General features: G+C 28.4%; 3 protein-coding genes across 4 annotated transcripts; 2 read left to right on the top strand and 1 right to left on the bottom strand.

Moving 5' to 3' along the window:
• The first annotated feature begins 3,501 nt into the window (after positions 1-3,501).
• On the top strand, positions 3,502-5,491 carry LOC124933978 (serine/threonine-protein kinase PBL35-like). 2 transcript variants are annotated; one of them, XM_047474434.1, is made up of 5 exons: positions 3,502-3,874; positions 3,961-4,410; positions 4,500-4,636; positions 4,714-4,837; positions 4,913-5,491. In XM_047474434.1, exons 1-5 carry the CDS (start codon positions 3,709-3,711, stop codon positions 5,374-5,376), a joined length of 1,341 nt encoding a protein of 446 aa, XP_047330390.1. In that variant the 5' UTR covers positions 3,502-3,708; the 3' UTR covers positions 5,377-5,491. The 2 variants fall into 2 exon arrangements, with proteins under 2 accessions (XP_047330390.1, XP_047330389.1); XM_047474433.1 differs by having other exon boundaries at positions 3,958-4,410.
• On the bottom strand, positions 5,393-7,181 carry LOC124933979. The gene is made up of 7 exons (XM_047474435.1): positions 6,879-7,181; positions 6,646-6,795; positions 6,361-6,582; positions 6,151-6,272; positions 5,909-6,072; positions 5,687-5,841; positions 5,393-5,609 (listed from the first exon to the last, which is right to left on the bottom strand). Exons 1-7 carry the CDS (start codon positions 7,110-7,112, stop codon positions 5,514-5,516), a joined length of 1,143 nt encoding a protein of 380 aa, XP_047330391.1. The 5' UTR covers positions 7,113-7,181; the 3' UTR covers positions 5,393-5,513.
• A 5,239-nt stretch (positions 7,182-12,420) lies between these two features.
• LOC124934693 (G patch domain-containing protein 11-like) lies at positions 12,421-12,991 on the top strand. Its single transcript, XM_047475211.1, has 3 exons — positions 12,421-12,431; positions 12,552-12,685; positions 12,864-12,991. Coding segments are annotated over exons 1-3 (264 nt in total). The 5' UTR covers positions 12,421-12,429.
• The last annotated feature ends 6,056 nt before the right edge of the window (positions 12,992-19,047 follow it).

Here is a 19,047-nt window from a genome sequence, read left to right as displayed (position 1 = left end):
ACTTGTACCATTTTCTCATAAATTATAACCTATTTGGAGCAGGCATAATTTAATGATTAAATATTACTTTAATATAAATAATATTATGAATTAAACTTTAATATTTTAAATTATTATTTATATATTCAAATATGCAAAATATTAATTTAAAAAAATTATTCAGTTGAATTATTAATCATGCAGTTATACTATTTAAATAATTCATTGTGGGATAATGTATTATAAAACTTTGACCAATGTAGATAGCTCTTATTTATTTTGGAATATCATTTTTTCAGAAAGATGCCTTAATTTATCAAGAAGATATAAAACAGTCAATTCTTTAAAAAATTAGAAAAAATACATATACATATTTATATTTAAGATAATTATGTATTACAACATAGAATTACATTCAGAATGTGATATGATTAAAAAGAATGAACCAAATATTAAGAATTTAAATAAAATTTCATATATATATATATATATATATATATATATATATATATATATATATATATATATATATATATATATATATATATATATAAGAAAATGACCAATAGTCTTACTCCAATTAATCACCACTTGCCAGAAATTTATTAGTTCCCTCTCACTAAGAATTTTACATAATTATAACAAATTCAAAATTTGACTATTGTATTAATAAAAAAAATTAATACATAACAAAAATGATGGTTTAAACAAATACAAATTAATAATATTTTATAAACAAAAAAAATGAAAAATAAAATTTAATAAAGAAATAATATTAACAAAATTTCAATTTAAATATTTCTTTGCAATTCAAAAAAAAAAAAATTATAACGTTGAATCCTTTTATTAAACAATATCACACAACACAAAATCATTATAGACATAAAGGTGATTTTTACAAATCAATATTACTCAATATCTAGAATGTCATAAGAAAATATCATATATTTAAGGCCTTGTTCTTGTTAGAATTTTATTTTAATCTCCATCAAAACACTTTTCAAATCAATCACTTCTTATTTTTTCTATCATTAAAAATAATTTCTAAAAGATTAAAATACTCTTTTAATTTAAAAAAAAGAGAAGAAAAACTGTATAATTAATAAATGTGAGAAGGATGTGAAAGAAAGAGAGTAATATTGAAAAATACAGAATTTATTATTTTAATATTAAATTAGTACCTGTTTGTAATAATTGCTTTTAGGTTATTTTAAAAACCTGAATCCGAACTACATCTAAGTCTTAACTTATTTCAAGCAAACATAATTTAATTATTAATAATAACTTATAAGTATTAATATATATATCACACTATTTACCGTTTGAAATTGCCATTGATATTTCAAATATTCAAAATGTCAATTTAATGAATTGATGGTTCAGTTGAATCATTAAGTGTAGTTTTTTCTTTTTGGTATAATTTATTCATCTTCTTCTAATTATTCTTCTCATTTCAATTTAATAATTGGCTAATAAATTGTTTTTAATTATATGGTCAAACTATTAGTTTATAGGAAAAACAAAAATATATTCAGAAATTTAAATATCTTAATTTAAGTCCTGATAAACCATTTACAATATTATTAACAAGAAATTTGTAATTAAATATCTTAATTGTAACAACATAATTTATTTATAATATTACTAATAGTAAATTTATATTTGTAATTACAGAATTCCATTAATTTTTATCTTATAATTTTGTTGATTTGTTAATTTAAAATTAAATGTGAATCTTATTAAATATATTTAAGTTCTTCTCTAACATTAATAGGATAATTTGTTTGTATTCTTTTATTAATTTTTTATTTTTTAATATCAAACTTTGTTTTTTTACTTAAATAATTTTTATTATTTTTTAAATATATATGGACTATTTAAAAAAAACTCAAAATTAAGTTTCAACAGTGTATTCAACCTTTTTTTATTTTATTATTATTATTATTTAAAAAAAAAAGTATATAAAATTGTGATTGCAGTTTTATTTGGAAACATCCAAATCTTAATCTACAAAAATAAAAGGTTTTATCAATTTATTTGAAAATATCTTTTGCCAAGTATCTAATTGTTTTACTACATTTATTTTTCAACCAAACTACATTTATTAATTTAAAACAAAAATAAAAGTGAAAGGGGACAAATAGAATATCTCATATAAGTTTAGGGATCAAATCTACTTTATCGTTGAATGAGAAAACTTGTTAGTTGGTGGTATAAAGGTCCTACCACTATCCTGCCCTGCCCGCACTTTGCAACTTCCACTGCCCGACAACTCTCTCTCACACATATGTTTCCAAAATTGCCCCTCTCCTTCACACATTATTATTATTGTATAGATTTGTTTCTTTTATAAAAATTTAGAAAGACTTTTATTAAGATAATATTTCTAAAAATGGGTATTTTATAATAATACTTATTACCAATCATATCTATTTTTCTATAAATTATTAAAGTACAAAATAAAATAGATTTTGTTTATGTATGGTTAAACTTTTATAATGTAACACATATAAAAACAAAATAATAATAACTCAATTACTATTTAAAATTTGAACTTGAGTCATTTTATCGAATAAAACTCACAATTTTAACCATTTAAAGTTTTCTCAAACAAACACATATGCCTCACTTTGATATAGTATTTTTTTAATTAATTTATTATATTTTGTAAAAACAAAATAATAATTCTCTTCTTTTTTTTATTTTTTTTCCAATAATTTTAACACATTACATAATTTGTAAGACATCCAAACGATATTCGACAATTTCAAACGCATACATCTCGAAAGAGTACTCAATTTAAAACAAAATATGTTCAAATTATTAGATTATACACAAAATTATGTCATTGTGTTAAAAATAAATACAAAATCTTTTTTTTTTCAATTTTTCTTAAATTATTCTTTAAAATACACGTTTTTTTAGTCACCCAAACTAACTTCGACAAATTAAAATGCGTAAATCTCGAAAAAATAATCAATCTAAAAAATTACGTCCAAAACATTTTTTATTTACAAATGTGATAAACTAATTAAAAAATGATACGTTAAAATAAGAAGACAAATATTTTATCAATTTAAAAAAAAAATCTTAAATGACTAAAATTTGATAACTCCAGCAACATATAATATAGTTCAAAGTTCGAATCTTATTATAATTTCGAGTTTAAAACAATAATGAACAAATCAAAAGTTATACAAATTTTAAATTAGGTTATAATTTTTTTTTTTAGATTTAAGCTTTACTATGTTTCCAAAATTGCCCAAGCTCCTCTCCTCAAATGTGGTACAATAAAAAAGACAATGGGATTTTGTGCTGGCCATATTTTAACAATAATAATGACATTTTTTTTTATTATTTAATAAAAAAAAAGTATAATTAAATTTAAGAAAAATATATAAAAAAATTGTCACTTTATTACCAAAGGAGTCAATAATACCCTTCCATAGATATACATTTGTAGGAGTATAAGTTTGAAACGGGCAGCTTCTTTCAACAAGCAATGAGCAGACATATCTGGGTGGGATTTGAATTTCGATTAGTCTAATTAATTAATGCTCCAAATGTATATAGAAAGAGAAAGATAGATATATAGAGAGAGAAGAGTCATCTTCTTTCTTCAGCTCTCTTCCTTTACCCCCATTTTCATCATCTATCTGATCCTCCAAACAATTTCTGGATTGGGTTTTTGGTTGATTTCAATTGGGTATGATTCTTTGTTTCTAAAATATGAAATTAGTACCAGATGGCGTAAGGTGCGATGAGACAAGGAAGAAGAAGAAGAAGAAGGGTTGGTTGAAGTTTATAATTAATTGCTGTTTCTCATCATCATCATCATCAAGATCTAAAGTGGACAGATCGTTAATTAATAGTTTAAGCAGTATTAATCACTCTGGTAATCAAATCCCCTTTCTTTCTGAATTCCAATCATTATGATCGATCTTTGTTCATATTTGTGTTCAAATTAATTGATAACAGAGAAGAAGAAGAAGAAGAAGTCTGTTAATGGGGAAATTGATAATGAGGAGAGTAATAATTCATCATCAACATCATCATTAAAAGAGGAAGTGAAAGTGAAGGTTTCTTGTGATGTTAGAAAATTCATGTTTATGGATCTGAAAATGGCAACTAGAAACTTCAGGCCGGAGAGTTTACTTGGGGAAGGTGGTTTTGGTTGTGTATTCAAAGGTTGGATTGAAGAGAATGGAACTGCTCCTGTTAAACCTGGAACTGGTTTAACTGTTGCAGTTAAGACCCTTAATCATGATGGACCACAGGGTCATCAAGAATGGTTGGCTGAAGTCAATTTTCTAGGCAATCTTGTTCATCCAAATTTGGTTAAATTGATTGGTTATTGTATTGAAGATGATCAAAGGTTGCTTGTTTATGAGTTTATGCCTCGTGGTAGTTTGGAGAATCATCTTTTTAGGAGTATGTATTTCATTTTACAAATGGGTTTTTTTGAAAAATGTTACTCTGTTCTTCTTAAGTGTCCTGATATAATATGATGGTTGATGCAGGAGCTCTTCCACTTCCATGGTCGATTCGAATGAAAATTGCTCTTGGTGCGGCTAAGGGTCTTGCTTTTCTTCACGAAGATGCTGAAAATCCAGTCATTTATCGCGATTTCAAAACCTCCAACATCCTATTGGACTCGGTATCTATCTATATGTCTATCAAATCAAATAATTCTAAAAACTGGAATGTTTACTTTGTTGATGTTGTTCATCTTAGGATTATAACTCTAAGCTTTCGGATTTTGGTCTCGCGAAAGATGGTCCTCAAGGGGATAAGACCCATGTTTCTACTCGTGTAATGGGTACTTACGGTTATGCTGCCCCTGAATACGTAATGACAGGTAAATATAGAGACCAAATGTCTCAAATTTGATCAATTCCAGGTTTGTCCTGTTTTTGATTCTCTTTTTTGGCAGGGCATCTTACTTTGAAGAGTGATGTATATAGTTTTGGGGTAGTCTTGCTCGAAATGGTGACGGGTAAGAGATCAATGGATAAGAGCCGACCAAACGGGGAACATAACTTGGTGGAGTGGGCTAGGCCACATTTGGTCGACAAGAAGAGGTTCTATAGACTTGTAGATAATCGGCTTCAAGGCCACTTCTCAATAAAAGGCGCACAACGAGCCACACAACTAGCAGCCCGGTGCCTCAGCCGCGACTCGAAAGCTAGGCCACTAATGAGTGAAGTTGTTGAAGCCTTGAAACCTATACAAAACCTTAAAGATATGGCTAGCTCCACTTGTTACTACCAGAAAACACCTCGATCTGATCAGGGTCGAAATGGGCTTCCAACTCGAGCTGGTTCAATGCCCAGAAATGCGTTCCAGCGTTCCCCATATAATCATCAACATTCCCCTAAACCAAACGGTAAAACATAACACTGACTAATGAAAATCGGGTAAACTATCATCAACTTATTTGTAATTTGGGAGACAACCCGAAAGTCTTTTTTCAGAAAATAAATACAAGAAATCAGAAACTGATTCTGTTTGCAAGCTTGCAATTGCGTTTGTTTTTACTTCTTCCTGGTAAGCTGATCCATGGATGTGCTCTCAAAGATCTTATCCGCGTTTCCAACTTCGAACCCATCTCTCCTATGGAATTCTCCAACCTATGCGAAAATTCAAATGATAACACTCAAAATTCAATAACTTTTGATAACCGAACCAAACCAAAACCAAAACCAACCTTGATTGCTGGAATGTTCCTGTACTGCGGAAGGATAAGTCGCTCTGCAAATTCAATGTAAGAACAAGGAACTGTTTCCTCGACACCATCGGAGAATTGGACAGTTATTGAATCTGCAACAGTCGAGCTTTGCAACAAAAGACCATCCGGGCTCACTGAAAAATCGCATCCCAGCATTAACATATAGTCTTTTCCAACCTATTTGGAATCAAAATCACTTACCCTTAAGAATACCACCTTCCGAATTCAATTTGAAACCATTATCCTCGACAAACTTATTAAGATTCGCGATCTCCCGCAATCCAGAGCTCAACCGATGAGTCGAAATAGTGACATGATTAACTGCATAACCATTGACAAGAGTCCATGCAGCATATTCACTTTCCCTAACAGATTCATCCATTCAATCAACAATCAAATATCGCAAAAACAGCTGCAGACAAATGGGTTTTTTCTTAACTCACCGAGCCAACAGTTTGAACTCCGAATGCGAAGGTTTCTCCCACGTTAAAGAACCGATTGCACTCGCCAGAACTCCATGTTTGTTCCCAACAACAGGGTTTTTAGTGTACTTCCCAATTATTTCCTTTCATTAAACATCATTCTAAGTCCAATGTATTGTTCTTGTTTATACTAATAATAATAACATAAGAAGAATAAGTAGATTATAAAACCTGAGCCTGTAAACTCATCTGATCAACAAGAAGTTCAGATATAAATATCCTGGGCAATGGACCATAAACGCCACCGCCACCGCCGCTGTCTCCGGTAGAAGATTCCGGCGGAGAAAACCAGTAAGCTTTCAGCTTCTTTGCCGGAAACCTCAATTCATCTCTTTGGGTATAACCAAAATCCTTAAAGAAATTAGCCATAGAACCAATTCCATACCCATTCACCTAAAAACAACAGAGATTAATCAAACAATCGAATTTGAAATCTCCCAAATGTTTTATACATACCCCAAATGTTCTAAACGCGATATGATCATAACAAATCCGATCATTATCAGTAGACCGAACTAGCTTCAAAACCGCCTTTGCAGTTGGATTTCTGTCTAGATAAACTGATTCCATCCTCGATAACACATCCCTAAAGAACGATTCTCCTTCCTGAGAAAAACCCAATTGAAATTTGAAACGATTCATCGTTAATAACAGGGAAACAGTAAACAGAAGAAGTAAGATAACATTACTTGAATCGATGAAACTCCATCGCCTGATCCAGAACTGGAAAGAACGGAGAAGTTTCGGTTCAATTCGTTTGAGATTGATCTATTGGGTAGCGAAACAGAGTCCATTGATTTGCTGTGGAGAGGGAAAAACGTAGAAGATGAAAAGGGGAGAGAGTGAGGAATCGAAGGAAGACGAGGATGAGAATATCTAATGGGGGAAACGGAGGAAAATTTCAAAGCTTCCATTAATTTCATCAAGAGGACTGAAACAGGGTAGGTAGGGATGATGATCAAGGGAAATTGGATGCTTTTGGCTAATTCTATGAAGATTTTTTAAGGTTTCTAGATCCTTTCATTATCTATTATCATGCATATATATATATATATATATATATATATATATATATATATATATATATTAAATTAGTTTAATTAATTAATTAAAAATATTGAAGTTTAATAAATGATTTTTTGAAATGATAAACTCAAATGACACATCATGATGAGGAAGAGACGTGTGTGCTTAGTTAGTAGCATTTATCACTTATCCATATGATCCAATTTGATTTTAAAAAACATTTAATTTATTAAAATTTTGAATAAACTCTTAAAATTTTACAAACTTATTATTTAATAAAGTTAATAAGTAAGATAAAATTCAATTTTTATCATAAAATTCATACATCACATCATAATTTAATTAATTTATTTATCTTTTAAAATATTAAAATTATCTTTTACTTATTTTTAATATAAATTAATTATTACATCAAAATTTAGAGAGATAAAAAGTAATTTAATAAAAAAATAAATAAAAATTAATTTTTTTCTACTTTTAATTAAACACATTTTTTTTTGAAAAAATTCAAACAAAATAAAAAAAAATCTAGAGATAGATTTGTAAAAGTTAATGGACTTAACATTTTATATTATTTGATATAAATAAAGGCAAATTATATTTATAAATGTAAAATAATTTATTAATTATTTTTATTAATTTTACTACATTTGACTTCTCACTTTTAGTTATTTTTTTTATTAATTTAATATAATTTATTTGTTTTAAAATAGTGTGTTCATATGAAAAATTAATAATCGTTTAAACCTGAATGGTGTAGGTATACAAAATCGACAATTTTCAATAATGTTTTACTTGATGGTCAATGCTTCATACATTATCTTCCTCTCGAATCTCGGAAACCATGGATGAGGAATCAAATGATAAACTTGAATCGAATGCATTTGAAAACAGTTTTGTTGATTATTTTATTAAATTTCGTGACTTAACTTTCTCTCGAATCTTGTAAAACAAGGTAAAAAAACAACTCACTTGGGATTTGTCTCGCCTAAGCATAAGATGAAAAATTGAACGTAGAATTTAATAAATAGAATCTTTGTCATTGTTTAGAGTCGACACCTAATTTTTTTCATTAAAAATGAGGAAAAGATTTTTTAGAAATTCTATTTAGGGCTTAGTGTTTTGGTTACATGTGAGGAAATGTCTCAACGTCCACTCAAATAAACGGTCTCTACAACAAAATAATTGACATTTTCAAGAATATGACATTTATACTTTTATTCATAAATATTTTAAATCATAAAATGTATAAGTCTTTCCAAACCTAGATAAGGGGGCAAGCTCATTTCTTCTTAGAAATGCAACTAGGTTGTTCATTAGTTCGATCCAAAACTTGAGATAATGGGTGTAAACCGAAAAAAGATTTATATGTAGTTGTCAATGGAGTTGAAGTTACCAAATTCTGAGGAGTCGGGATCAATTTATGCCGAATTGTCCCACATATAGTTACTCGAACCACATTTTCTAAACGAATGAGAGCCAATCCAAATTGATCTTGTAAAAGATCCGCTACAGAACGAATACGTTTATTTTTCAAATGATTCATATCGTCAAGTGTACCCATTCCAAATTTCATTCCAATCAAATAATCGGCTACTTCTTCTTCCAAGTGCAGGATAACCCTAAGGGGCCCTCCCTTCCCCACCCCCATGGGGATGGTCTACAAGGTTCATAACTACTCTTGTAAAATGAAATGGTTGAATAATTGAAAAATGAGATTATTGAGGAATACACATTGAATGCTGAGATTACGCATTGAATTTATAGTAGTAGATCCATAATCAAAAAAGTGTTTGTGATTGTTCCAGAAGAAATAAAACAAAAGATAGGATAAAGCTAGGACGGTTATTGTATGAGGTCTACCCAATGCTAGATGCAGCATATTGCAAGCTAGGAAAAATGCACCAATATAAAGTAACATACCCATAGAATGAGGGGTAGAATTGGTCAAAACAAATGTAAACAAATATGTCCCAAGAATAGTCAGATCATGTATTTGACCCTAACAGAGTGTAGGTGGCCAAATAGTAATATTATATTAGGACTATATTCTTAATCCATATAGATAGTTTACCTATTATATTAAATTTGTTAAACTATAGGTTTTGATCTATTCACTCTAAAAACACATAAGGTTTATATATAGTGGGTTGAAATACTTAAATCTCACCCACTATAAACATTATGCTCTAGGTCTAAATTTAGATTCAGAACTAGGAGATTCAAGACTAAAGAAAGTTTTGAATGACGAATTCATTAATCGTTTTCATTACATATTCAAATATGTTTATATATCTACAATTTATCTCAATTTATCGACATCGAGTATTAAGATTATAGATTTAAAGACTAAAGATCTAGATTAAATATTTTAACAAATCAATGATTTTAGTCTAGCCTAGCATCCAACCATAGCTTCAGTGCCCATAATTGAGTCCAACTAGCTGGTCTAACGATCTATTTGATTTGACGTTTTTAATTCTTTTACAATTTAGCTACTTTTATTTAAAAAATAACAAATATCATCATATCTGTTGTGTGAATAATTTGTGTTTTGGGCTCCAAAACTTACACGAAAAATATGTGGATGATATTTACATAAAGTTTGGCCATTTTATGTATTAACTTAAATTTTTAGAATTATTTTAGATTTTACTCATTTATGCACTATCGTCATACATGTACATTACCTTTCTAAAAGTGTCTTGTTTTACATTGCAATATGATTAGCATGGATGCATGTCTAGGAATAGATGAGAATCCCCTAAAATCTAGGTTATGGTAATGTAGATATTTTAGACACATGTGATTATGATATAAGTTCTTTCATTATGAAATGTGTAAAATATCAATTTTCTAAAAGGTTAAAGGATTCGTAGTAGAGACCGATAATTTAAATGGGCGTGTGAGACACGACGCCAATACATTTCCCCCATATAACCAATCACGAAACTCTAAATAGAATTTCCGAAATATTTTTCTTTTCTAATTTCTAAGATCCTATATTTGGTTTCTCATCAAGTACTTAGGTGAGATAGTGTGAGGGAGATAAGTTGTTCAATAGGTTGTCCCCTCCATGTGCCATTTAAAAAAAAAAAAAGGATGTTTAAAAAGTATAATAAAGATAAATATTTAATTATATAACTACTTCATTTTAAACATATTTTTCAAATGGGACAGGGGGAGAGACCGTCTATGGGACAGGTGAGTAGTTTTTTCACCTCGTAAACGAGATTCGAGATGATTTATGTTATATTTTTTTTATTAGTTATATATTTATAAATAATAATAATATAAAATTTTAAAATAAATTCTCAAATTTATAGGTGTATGAGAAATCAATAATATATTATGTCTAATTAAATTTGTTAAATCGAGAGTTGTGATTAATTTGTATATATATATATTTGAGAATAAATGAATATTTGAATCGGATCGTGATTGATCCATCCATAAACTTAAAACGGTTAAAAATAAAAAATATTATATATTTCAAACTTGCAAGTAAAATCCTTTAACTAACTAAGTTAATAAAACTTTATATTTTAAATTCTATACAAAATTTAATAAATAAATACATAATTAATTTTCTAATTAATTCATTTTTCATTTTATCACTCATTTTATTTATAATATATATATATATATATATATATAACTTTTATCCTCATAAATCATTTTTCTCTCTTATTGTATTATAATTAACTTTATAGATATATTTTATCTCTTTATAATATATATATATATATATATATATATATATATATATATCACACAAATCATATAAAATATATATTTTATTATCAATAACTTCTATATACATACATATACATATAAATATTTTTTTAAATATATATATTATACATAAACTTTTATACCTCTTAAATAATTTTTTTCTCTTGTTATATTATACTTAACTTTACTTATTATATATATTTATTCTTACTAATCATATAAAATATATTTTTTATTAATAATTTATATTTATATATATAATATTACATATTTATTTATTTATTTATTTATTTATTTATATATATAATAATACTATAATATATATATATAAACAAATTCTTATAAAATTCTTAAATTTATAAAATAAATAATAATAATTAAATTTTCTTTTTTATTTTCATTTTTATTTTTCCATCATATATAGATATATTATATGTAATTTTCTATTTTTTCTAATTAATTTATTTCTCTTTTATATATATATATATATATATATAAATAGTTATATTAAATAATTAATAATTTAAGAGTTGAATATCTATAATTTATATGAGAAATGATATAGTCAAATTTGGAATAGGAAGGGAAGGGAAGGGAAGGGAAGGGAAGGGAAGGGAGGGAAATTTGATGAAATGGCCCTCATAAGAGGTCTAATTCCAAAAAAGGCCCACGGTTGATAAAGTTGGCAAAAAGGGCCTTTTTGTCCTATAAAAAGTCTGAAATACCCATCGCGCGCCTGTTTTACCGCTCAATTACGAGAAATGTATTTCTCGCATTTGGTGCTCAATTACGAGAAATGTATTTCTCGCATTTGGTGCTCAATTACGAGAAATGTATTTCTCGCATTTGGTATTTCTCGCATTTGGTATTTCTCGCCTTTGGTATTTCTCGCCTTTGGTATTTCTCGCATTTGGTATATATATATATTGAGATTCAGACATTTGTAAAATATATGAAAATGGTTAGGGTTTCGAATCGATCTACAATAAACTACGAAAAACAATCTTCAATGGAGGACGCGATCACGGTGCATTCATCTTTAGATATCAGATTAACACGCATACATGACGACGACTCAAGATAAGAACGCCTTATCATCGGAAGCTCCACTTGCCCCGTCACCGTCGAACGCAATGTTCGCTCCGACCTCGACACCAAACTTCCAAAGCCTTGTATGTATTCTCTAGTTAGATCTTGTTTTTCAAATTATTAAATCTTTGAGATTGAGTTTTTCATCAAATATGCAGACTTGGCTAGATAGGTCAACTGGGTTTGAAGGAAATGGTTGGTATTATATGAGATTAGAAATTTGAATCTCTAAAGTTGGATCTTTTCTCTCTGTGATTAATTGGGTTTTTTTCGTTTCTTCTTTAGTTCTAAGGGTTTTCGTCTTATGTATACAGGATAAAATGAATCACCAAAGATGCTATAACAGCAGACAAGGAACGAATCCGAGAGATACACTGCCGGAAAAGGTGGATGTAAGTATCGAGATGTTTCTTAGGTTGCTGGTTGTTGGATTTCTACAAAAGTAAATTTGATTGTCTTACATATACTTCAGATATTCATACTCTTGTGTTTTATCTGTCAATTAATCACAGGCCTACTGAAAATGTTGATCTTGATAATGTAAAACAAGCTTCATTGAATACACAATTGTCATATTCTAATATTGGATTTAGATTTCTCCAAAAGATGGGTTGGAAAGGAAAAAGTCTTGGGAAGGATGAACAAGGTAAATAAACATCAATTCTCCTATTGAAGTATATTGATTATAATATGTTATAGCAATGTTTTATGGGTGAACTAGCTCTCAACATAGACACGAGAATTGAACATTTCTTCATGAACTTCATTGTTTGTGCATCTGTTAAATAATTGGGTAGTAAATTATTTTTTCGGTTTATATTAAGGAATAATTGAGCCAATAAGGTCTGGTATGCGGGATGCAAAATTGGGAGTTGGAAAACAAAAAGAGGATGATTTTTATACTGCTGAAGAAAATATCCAAAGGAAGAAACTTGACGTGGAGTTAGAGTAGACAAAGGAGATTGCTAAGAAACGACAGGTATGCTTTTTGCAGTTTGTATGTGTGCATACCCGGATAATTGGAGCTTGATGCTTGCTTCTTCTTTTTTTACAAAACCAACATTTATTAGCAGAAGACAGCACATATTTCTTTTATATGTGTGTCTTTTGAGGGGAATTGATATCATCAAGTTTGGAAGGTCTTGAGAATTTCGTACAGTTTTTATTACCTGGTTGCTTGCTTCTACTGCCAAGGTCCAAGAATCTGCAAAACAAGCTAAGCCAAAAAGGGAGGCAATTGTTTTTCCTTGTTACTTCTGTTTGGACTCTTGTCATTTTTGTTTCCTAATTAGGCAGTTTCTTATGTTGGCCAGATTTCAAATAGTAGCTCGACAAAGAAGAAGGCAAAGATTGCAATAGCTTCAGTTTTCGGGAATGATAATGACGAAGAACAGTGAAATATGTTTGTTGGGTTGAACCCGAATCTGTTTAAGTTTGTAAACTATTACTGTCTTTATGTCTCTCTTTTGCATCATCTTTAAGCAAACACTATGTCAATTACAGTTTATTTATGGAGTTTTTACAGTCAGATTGTTGAGTGAAAATTACAGTTTATTTGTGGAGTTTTACAGTCAGTTTCTATCCAAATGTTTATTATTTTTTTGCTAAACCCATTATGTTATTAAGACCGCAGGCTGAAAAATACCTGTTTTGAAATACTTTTATGAATATGAAAACCGAAATCAGATGATAATTGACAAATCGTTGTCTGGTTTCATTTTACGAGTACAAATTTATAAGCATTTTTCATCATAAAACATGCACAATCTCTTAAAGTGATAGCTAAAATATCCTTTATAAAAGATACATAATTTTCTTTATTTCATGTCAATCCGACAGACTCATGCTTCAACAACTATAATCTTAATGGAATCATGTCAATAAGAGGCTAACTATGGAGAAATTAAGAGTCTAACTATGGGCCTTGATAAGAACACAAAAACTCCTTGCAACTTTTGATTTGTCCTGTAAGAATTGTTGACATTATATATGTTGGTATTAGATATAAACCTTTTAACCATCTGCTTTATTTATTTCACATTTTCTTGACTAAATGTTTTACATATTTGAATAGCATGTTTGGTATGACCCAAAATTGAAAGCACTCACATACATCAACATTCATAAATATGTTATGCGTATCACAAGAATTGAAAGGGTATATGATTCTAATCTCAGTTGTGAATCAAAAAACAAAATTGAAAAGTTTTTTAAAAGCAAAAGAGTCCCCCGGCTTTATCAGACAATAACATTGGCAGCACTTGCAATTCTGGGCCATAAATCAGCACATTCCTTCCCAATTGGATCAGTAATGGCAGAACCTGGTTTTTTTACCATCAAACAAATAATGGTGAGTGAATGAATGAGGCCTAAAAGTGATATAGTAATTTAACACATTTTGAGACATTTTTTACCTTTCATTTCTCCATTAAGATTCACTATCACACCAGCATTATCTACATAGTAACAACATATTTATCAACCAAGATATTTACATATTACAATCAACAAATTTCATATATATAAAAAATTGTGTTGTGATTGTTCAAAATGGAGAAGACCAAGAAGTAGGTAAGACTTTGAACGCAAATAAGTGAGTATAGTGTTTCTAAATACATCATTCATCATACCATAAACTCTATTCATTATCCCTAATACTCTTTCTTTAATATCTTAGTGGGTATATACAATACCCAAATACCCTTGAAAACCAATACTAAAGAAAAAGTATTTCTAAATCCTCAACATTGAGAGTTTGTCATACAAAAGTGAATTGCAGTGAAGAAGGGGGTTAAAGGCATTATGATGATGAAGTGAGACATGACAATCAATCAAAAAGTCAAATTGTACACTAACTAAATGACACTTTGATTGTCAAAACAGATATCTGATTATGATGAGCTTTGTTTGGTTAAGTTGTTTACTTGTGGAAATGTGCATGCTTTTCAAATTGTTTGATTTGCCCTAGTTGCAATCAAATAAGGGATTGTATCAATCAGATCGTGAAAAGAGTGGGTTCTTCAGTCTAACTGTTCTAGTAAAGAATAACAAAGAATTGGTTAAACAAGTAACAAGTTATAACACAAAACAAAATCAGAATCTACTAAATCATCTTCAAAATACATGAACACTCCATCCTTTCGGCGTCAGGGCTTGTGTTGTCTAACAATGACAGCAGGCATGACCTTCTTTCTCAAATCAGGTTTCCCTTTCTTCACCGTCGCCATAACCATATCTCTTACACATGCAGACGACAATCGATTAAAAAAACCCTTGATCCCTTCACTGATATGATGTAGAGATTCTTCGTGCCGATATTGTCGGCACAGTTGACCGTAGCCGCCACAGGAAGACCTAAAACACGTTGTTTTTCAACATTGAATTACTATCTAGTTAACAAAGAATTGTATAGAAGATGAAAACACTAACCTTGCTTCGACATTTTGGAAGCTTCAGAATACAAGGACAATGTGAAATTAGGGTTTTAGAGTATTTATATGAGAACCCTAAATTTAGGGTTCATGGCCGAAGAATATTTACCAAATGCGAGAAATACCAAAGGCGAGAAATACCAAATGCGAGAAATACCAAATGCGAGAAATACATTTCTCGTACTTGAGCACCAAATGCGAGAAATACCAAATGCGAGAAATACATTTCTCGTAATTGAGCACCAAATGCGAGAAATACCAAATGCGAGAAATACATTTCTCGTAGTTGAGCAGTAAAACAGGTGCGCGAAGGGTATTACAGACTTTTCACAGGGCAAAAAGGCCTTTTTTGCCAACTTTATCAATCGTGGGCCTTTTTTGGAATTAGACTACTTATGAGGGCCATTTCATCAAATTTCCCGGAAGGGAAGGGAAGGGAAGGGAAGGAGGCGACTTAGTAAAAAAAGAAAATAAACTAATTTATCCTATCATTCCTCAATTTATATTTATTAAGGTATAGTTTAATTAATTATGAAAAGAACTTCTCATATTAACTTATTTTTTTTATATTTTATTTTAATAATAAATATAAATAAATGAAATTAATAAAACTTTTTATATTTCTTTCTTTTATTTATCTCTCTAACTAATAAATAAAACATATAGTTAAATTTAACATAGAAAGAATTAATAAATTTTAAAAATAAAAAACTAATTTAATTATATTAAAATAATAGGTATTTATTATATATTTAAAAATATAAATACTTATATTTATATAATTAACAATATAAGAAATTAAATATTAACTTATATTTATTAAGAGGAAGTTTAACTATTTAGGAAAGGAATTAAACTTCTTTTATATTAATTTATTTTTTATTTTAATAATAAATATAAATAAAAATAATATTTCCAAATTTATTTAGAATATATATATATTAGTATTAATAATACAATAATAATTTATTCACATATTATATATTAATATAATCAACCAAAAAATTAATAAATTTTAAAAATTCTCTCTATATATATATAATAACTTAAGAGAAGATTTGGTAGTTTTAGTAAACGTGACAATTATCCTAACTCTCTTAAAAATCTTATTACAATAATTATAACTAATTTCTATTTTCATAACTATATTTAAAAATACAAATATATATTATTTTAATATATATATATATATTTATATAAAATGAAATAAATATTATATTTATAATTTTTATATTTATATATAATATAATATTTTTCTATGAGTATAAATAATTTTTTGATTAATATAAAAATTAATTATTTATAATAAATATTAAATATAATATAGATATATAAATTATAAATTATAAAATATAAAATTATTTCAACAATGTGAAGTGCTCTAATAGTTAAAATATTCATATATCATGTTTAAGACCATAGTTCAAATCCCAATAAATACAAATTTAAAAAAGAGTATTATGAGAAGTGAGATTTGTGGTTGATTTGTTGGAATAAGAGGTCGAGTAATAAATGAGATATTGGTAGTTAAAAATGTATATGAATGAGATATCGATGACCCACTAAGATAAACTAGTGGTAAAAGTCGAATTAAAAGACCAAAAGATCATGAGTACAATTACATTTGGAAGCTTTGTGTTGGAGCAGGGGATATGACTTGTGTTGAAGCGGGGATCATGACTATAGATGTCATGCTAGTTCTCCTTAATTAAAAAAAAGACTAGGGTTTTAATCCAAAAAAAATGTGAATATTAGATGTTGATTGACTAAGATTGGTAGATGATTTAAAAGATAAAGAGAAATATCAAAAAGTGTGAGTCACAAGATGATGGTCGATTGAGTGGTTGGTTTGAAGAGGGATAATTAATCTATATATATATATATATATATATATAATGGTGCTTAATTTTTAAAGTGTCCGAATTGTTGGGTCGAGAGCTGTGGTTAATTTGGATATATATGTGAGAATAAATGTATACTTGGGACGGATTGTGGGTTGACACGCCCATAAACTTAAAACGGTTAAAAATAAAATTAAGAATGTTATAGGTATGGTTCAAACTTGTAACCTAACAAAACAAGTACAACCCTTTAACCAACTATGCTAATAACACTTTATATTTTAAATTCAATACCAAATTTGATGAACACGTGACATTTTAACAATATAAGTTCAACTTTTTAACTAATTAATATATATATATATATATATATAATGATGATTAATTTTTAAAGTGTCCAGATTGTCGGGTTAAGAACTGTGGTTAATTTGGATATATATATGAAAATAAATGGATACTTGGGGTCAGATTGTGGGTTGACCCGCCCATAAACTTAAAATGGTTAAAAATTAAATTAAAAATGATATAAGTATGGTTCGAATTGCAACATAACAAAACAAGTACAACCCTTTAACCAACTAGGCCAATAACACTTTATATTTTAAATTCAACACCAAATTTGATGAACGCGATGGTTCATCAAATGTTTTTAATCGGTCATAATTCTCTTTTGACTTTGTGCTATAGATTTCACTATTATTAGTGAGCAATAATGAAAGAACTCCGTCTTATTTATAGAGATAGGTGACATAATTCATATGAATATAGTAAGTCTCGCATGAGCTATTTTAATGGTAGTCTTTACATTTTCCCTTTCACTCGTAGTATGAGGAAGAAGTGGACTCTAGAGATCAAACTAATTAAGTTGAAAAATCAAATTGTATCAATTATTTTAGAGATCGTTCTGCAATATGAGAGTAAATTGATACTTGAGTCGGATTGTGGATTGACCCATCCATAAACTTAAAACGGTTAAAAATAAAATTAAAAATGCTATCACATTTTTACCGTAATATTTTTTTCACGGTTTTTTATATTATTACTCGTGCAAATGCACGGAATACATGTTAGTTTTATATAAATTTATTTATCTTTTACTAGGCATTTATTTGGGAAACCACAAGGAAGTTAAGAATATAGCCTACAAACACACTTAACTATTTAATTAGGCGCAGAACTTGGCGTGTCTGATATGCTCAAACCTAGGACCTCTTAAGGAGGACGGGGATATTCACATCTTATTGCCGCTAGGCTAGAAGAATGAATTTTACCATACATTTATTATCTCATAATATATATATATATTCTTATTTTTATATATAGATAATATTATTTTGTATGAGTATGAATAATTTGTTGATTAATATAAAGATTAACTAATTGATAATAAATATTAAATACAATATATATATATACACAAAATTATAAAATTATTTTAATAATTTCGAGTGGTCTAATAGTTAATTAAGTGTTCACATTTCTTACTTAAAGAGCAGAGTTCGAATCCCAAAAAACACAAATTTAAAATTGAGTATTATGAGAGGTGGGATGTGTGGTTTATTTGTTGGGATAAGAGGTCGGGTAATAAATGAGATATTGGTGATTAAAAATATATATGACTGAGATGTTAGTTGACTGAAGTTTAAAAGTGTGTGAGGTCACACGATTAATGTTTGACTAAGATTGGTGGGTGTTTTATCGAGGAATTAACGAGCCATATAAGAAAGTGTGAGTCA

Source organism: Impatiens glandulifera, chromosome 4 (assembly GCF_907164915.1).
Source record: "Impatiens glandulifera chromosome 4, dImpGla2.1, whole genome shotgun sequence".
NCBI classification, from domain to species: Eukaryota; Viridiplantae; Streptophyta; class Magnoliopsida; order Ericales; family Balsaminaceae; genus Impatiens; species Impatiens glandulifera.
This window is presented reverse-complemented; position numbering and strand designations above follow the sequence as displayed.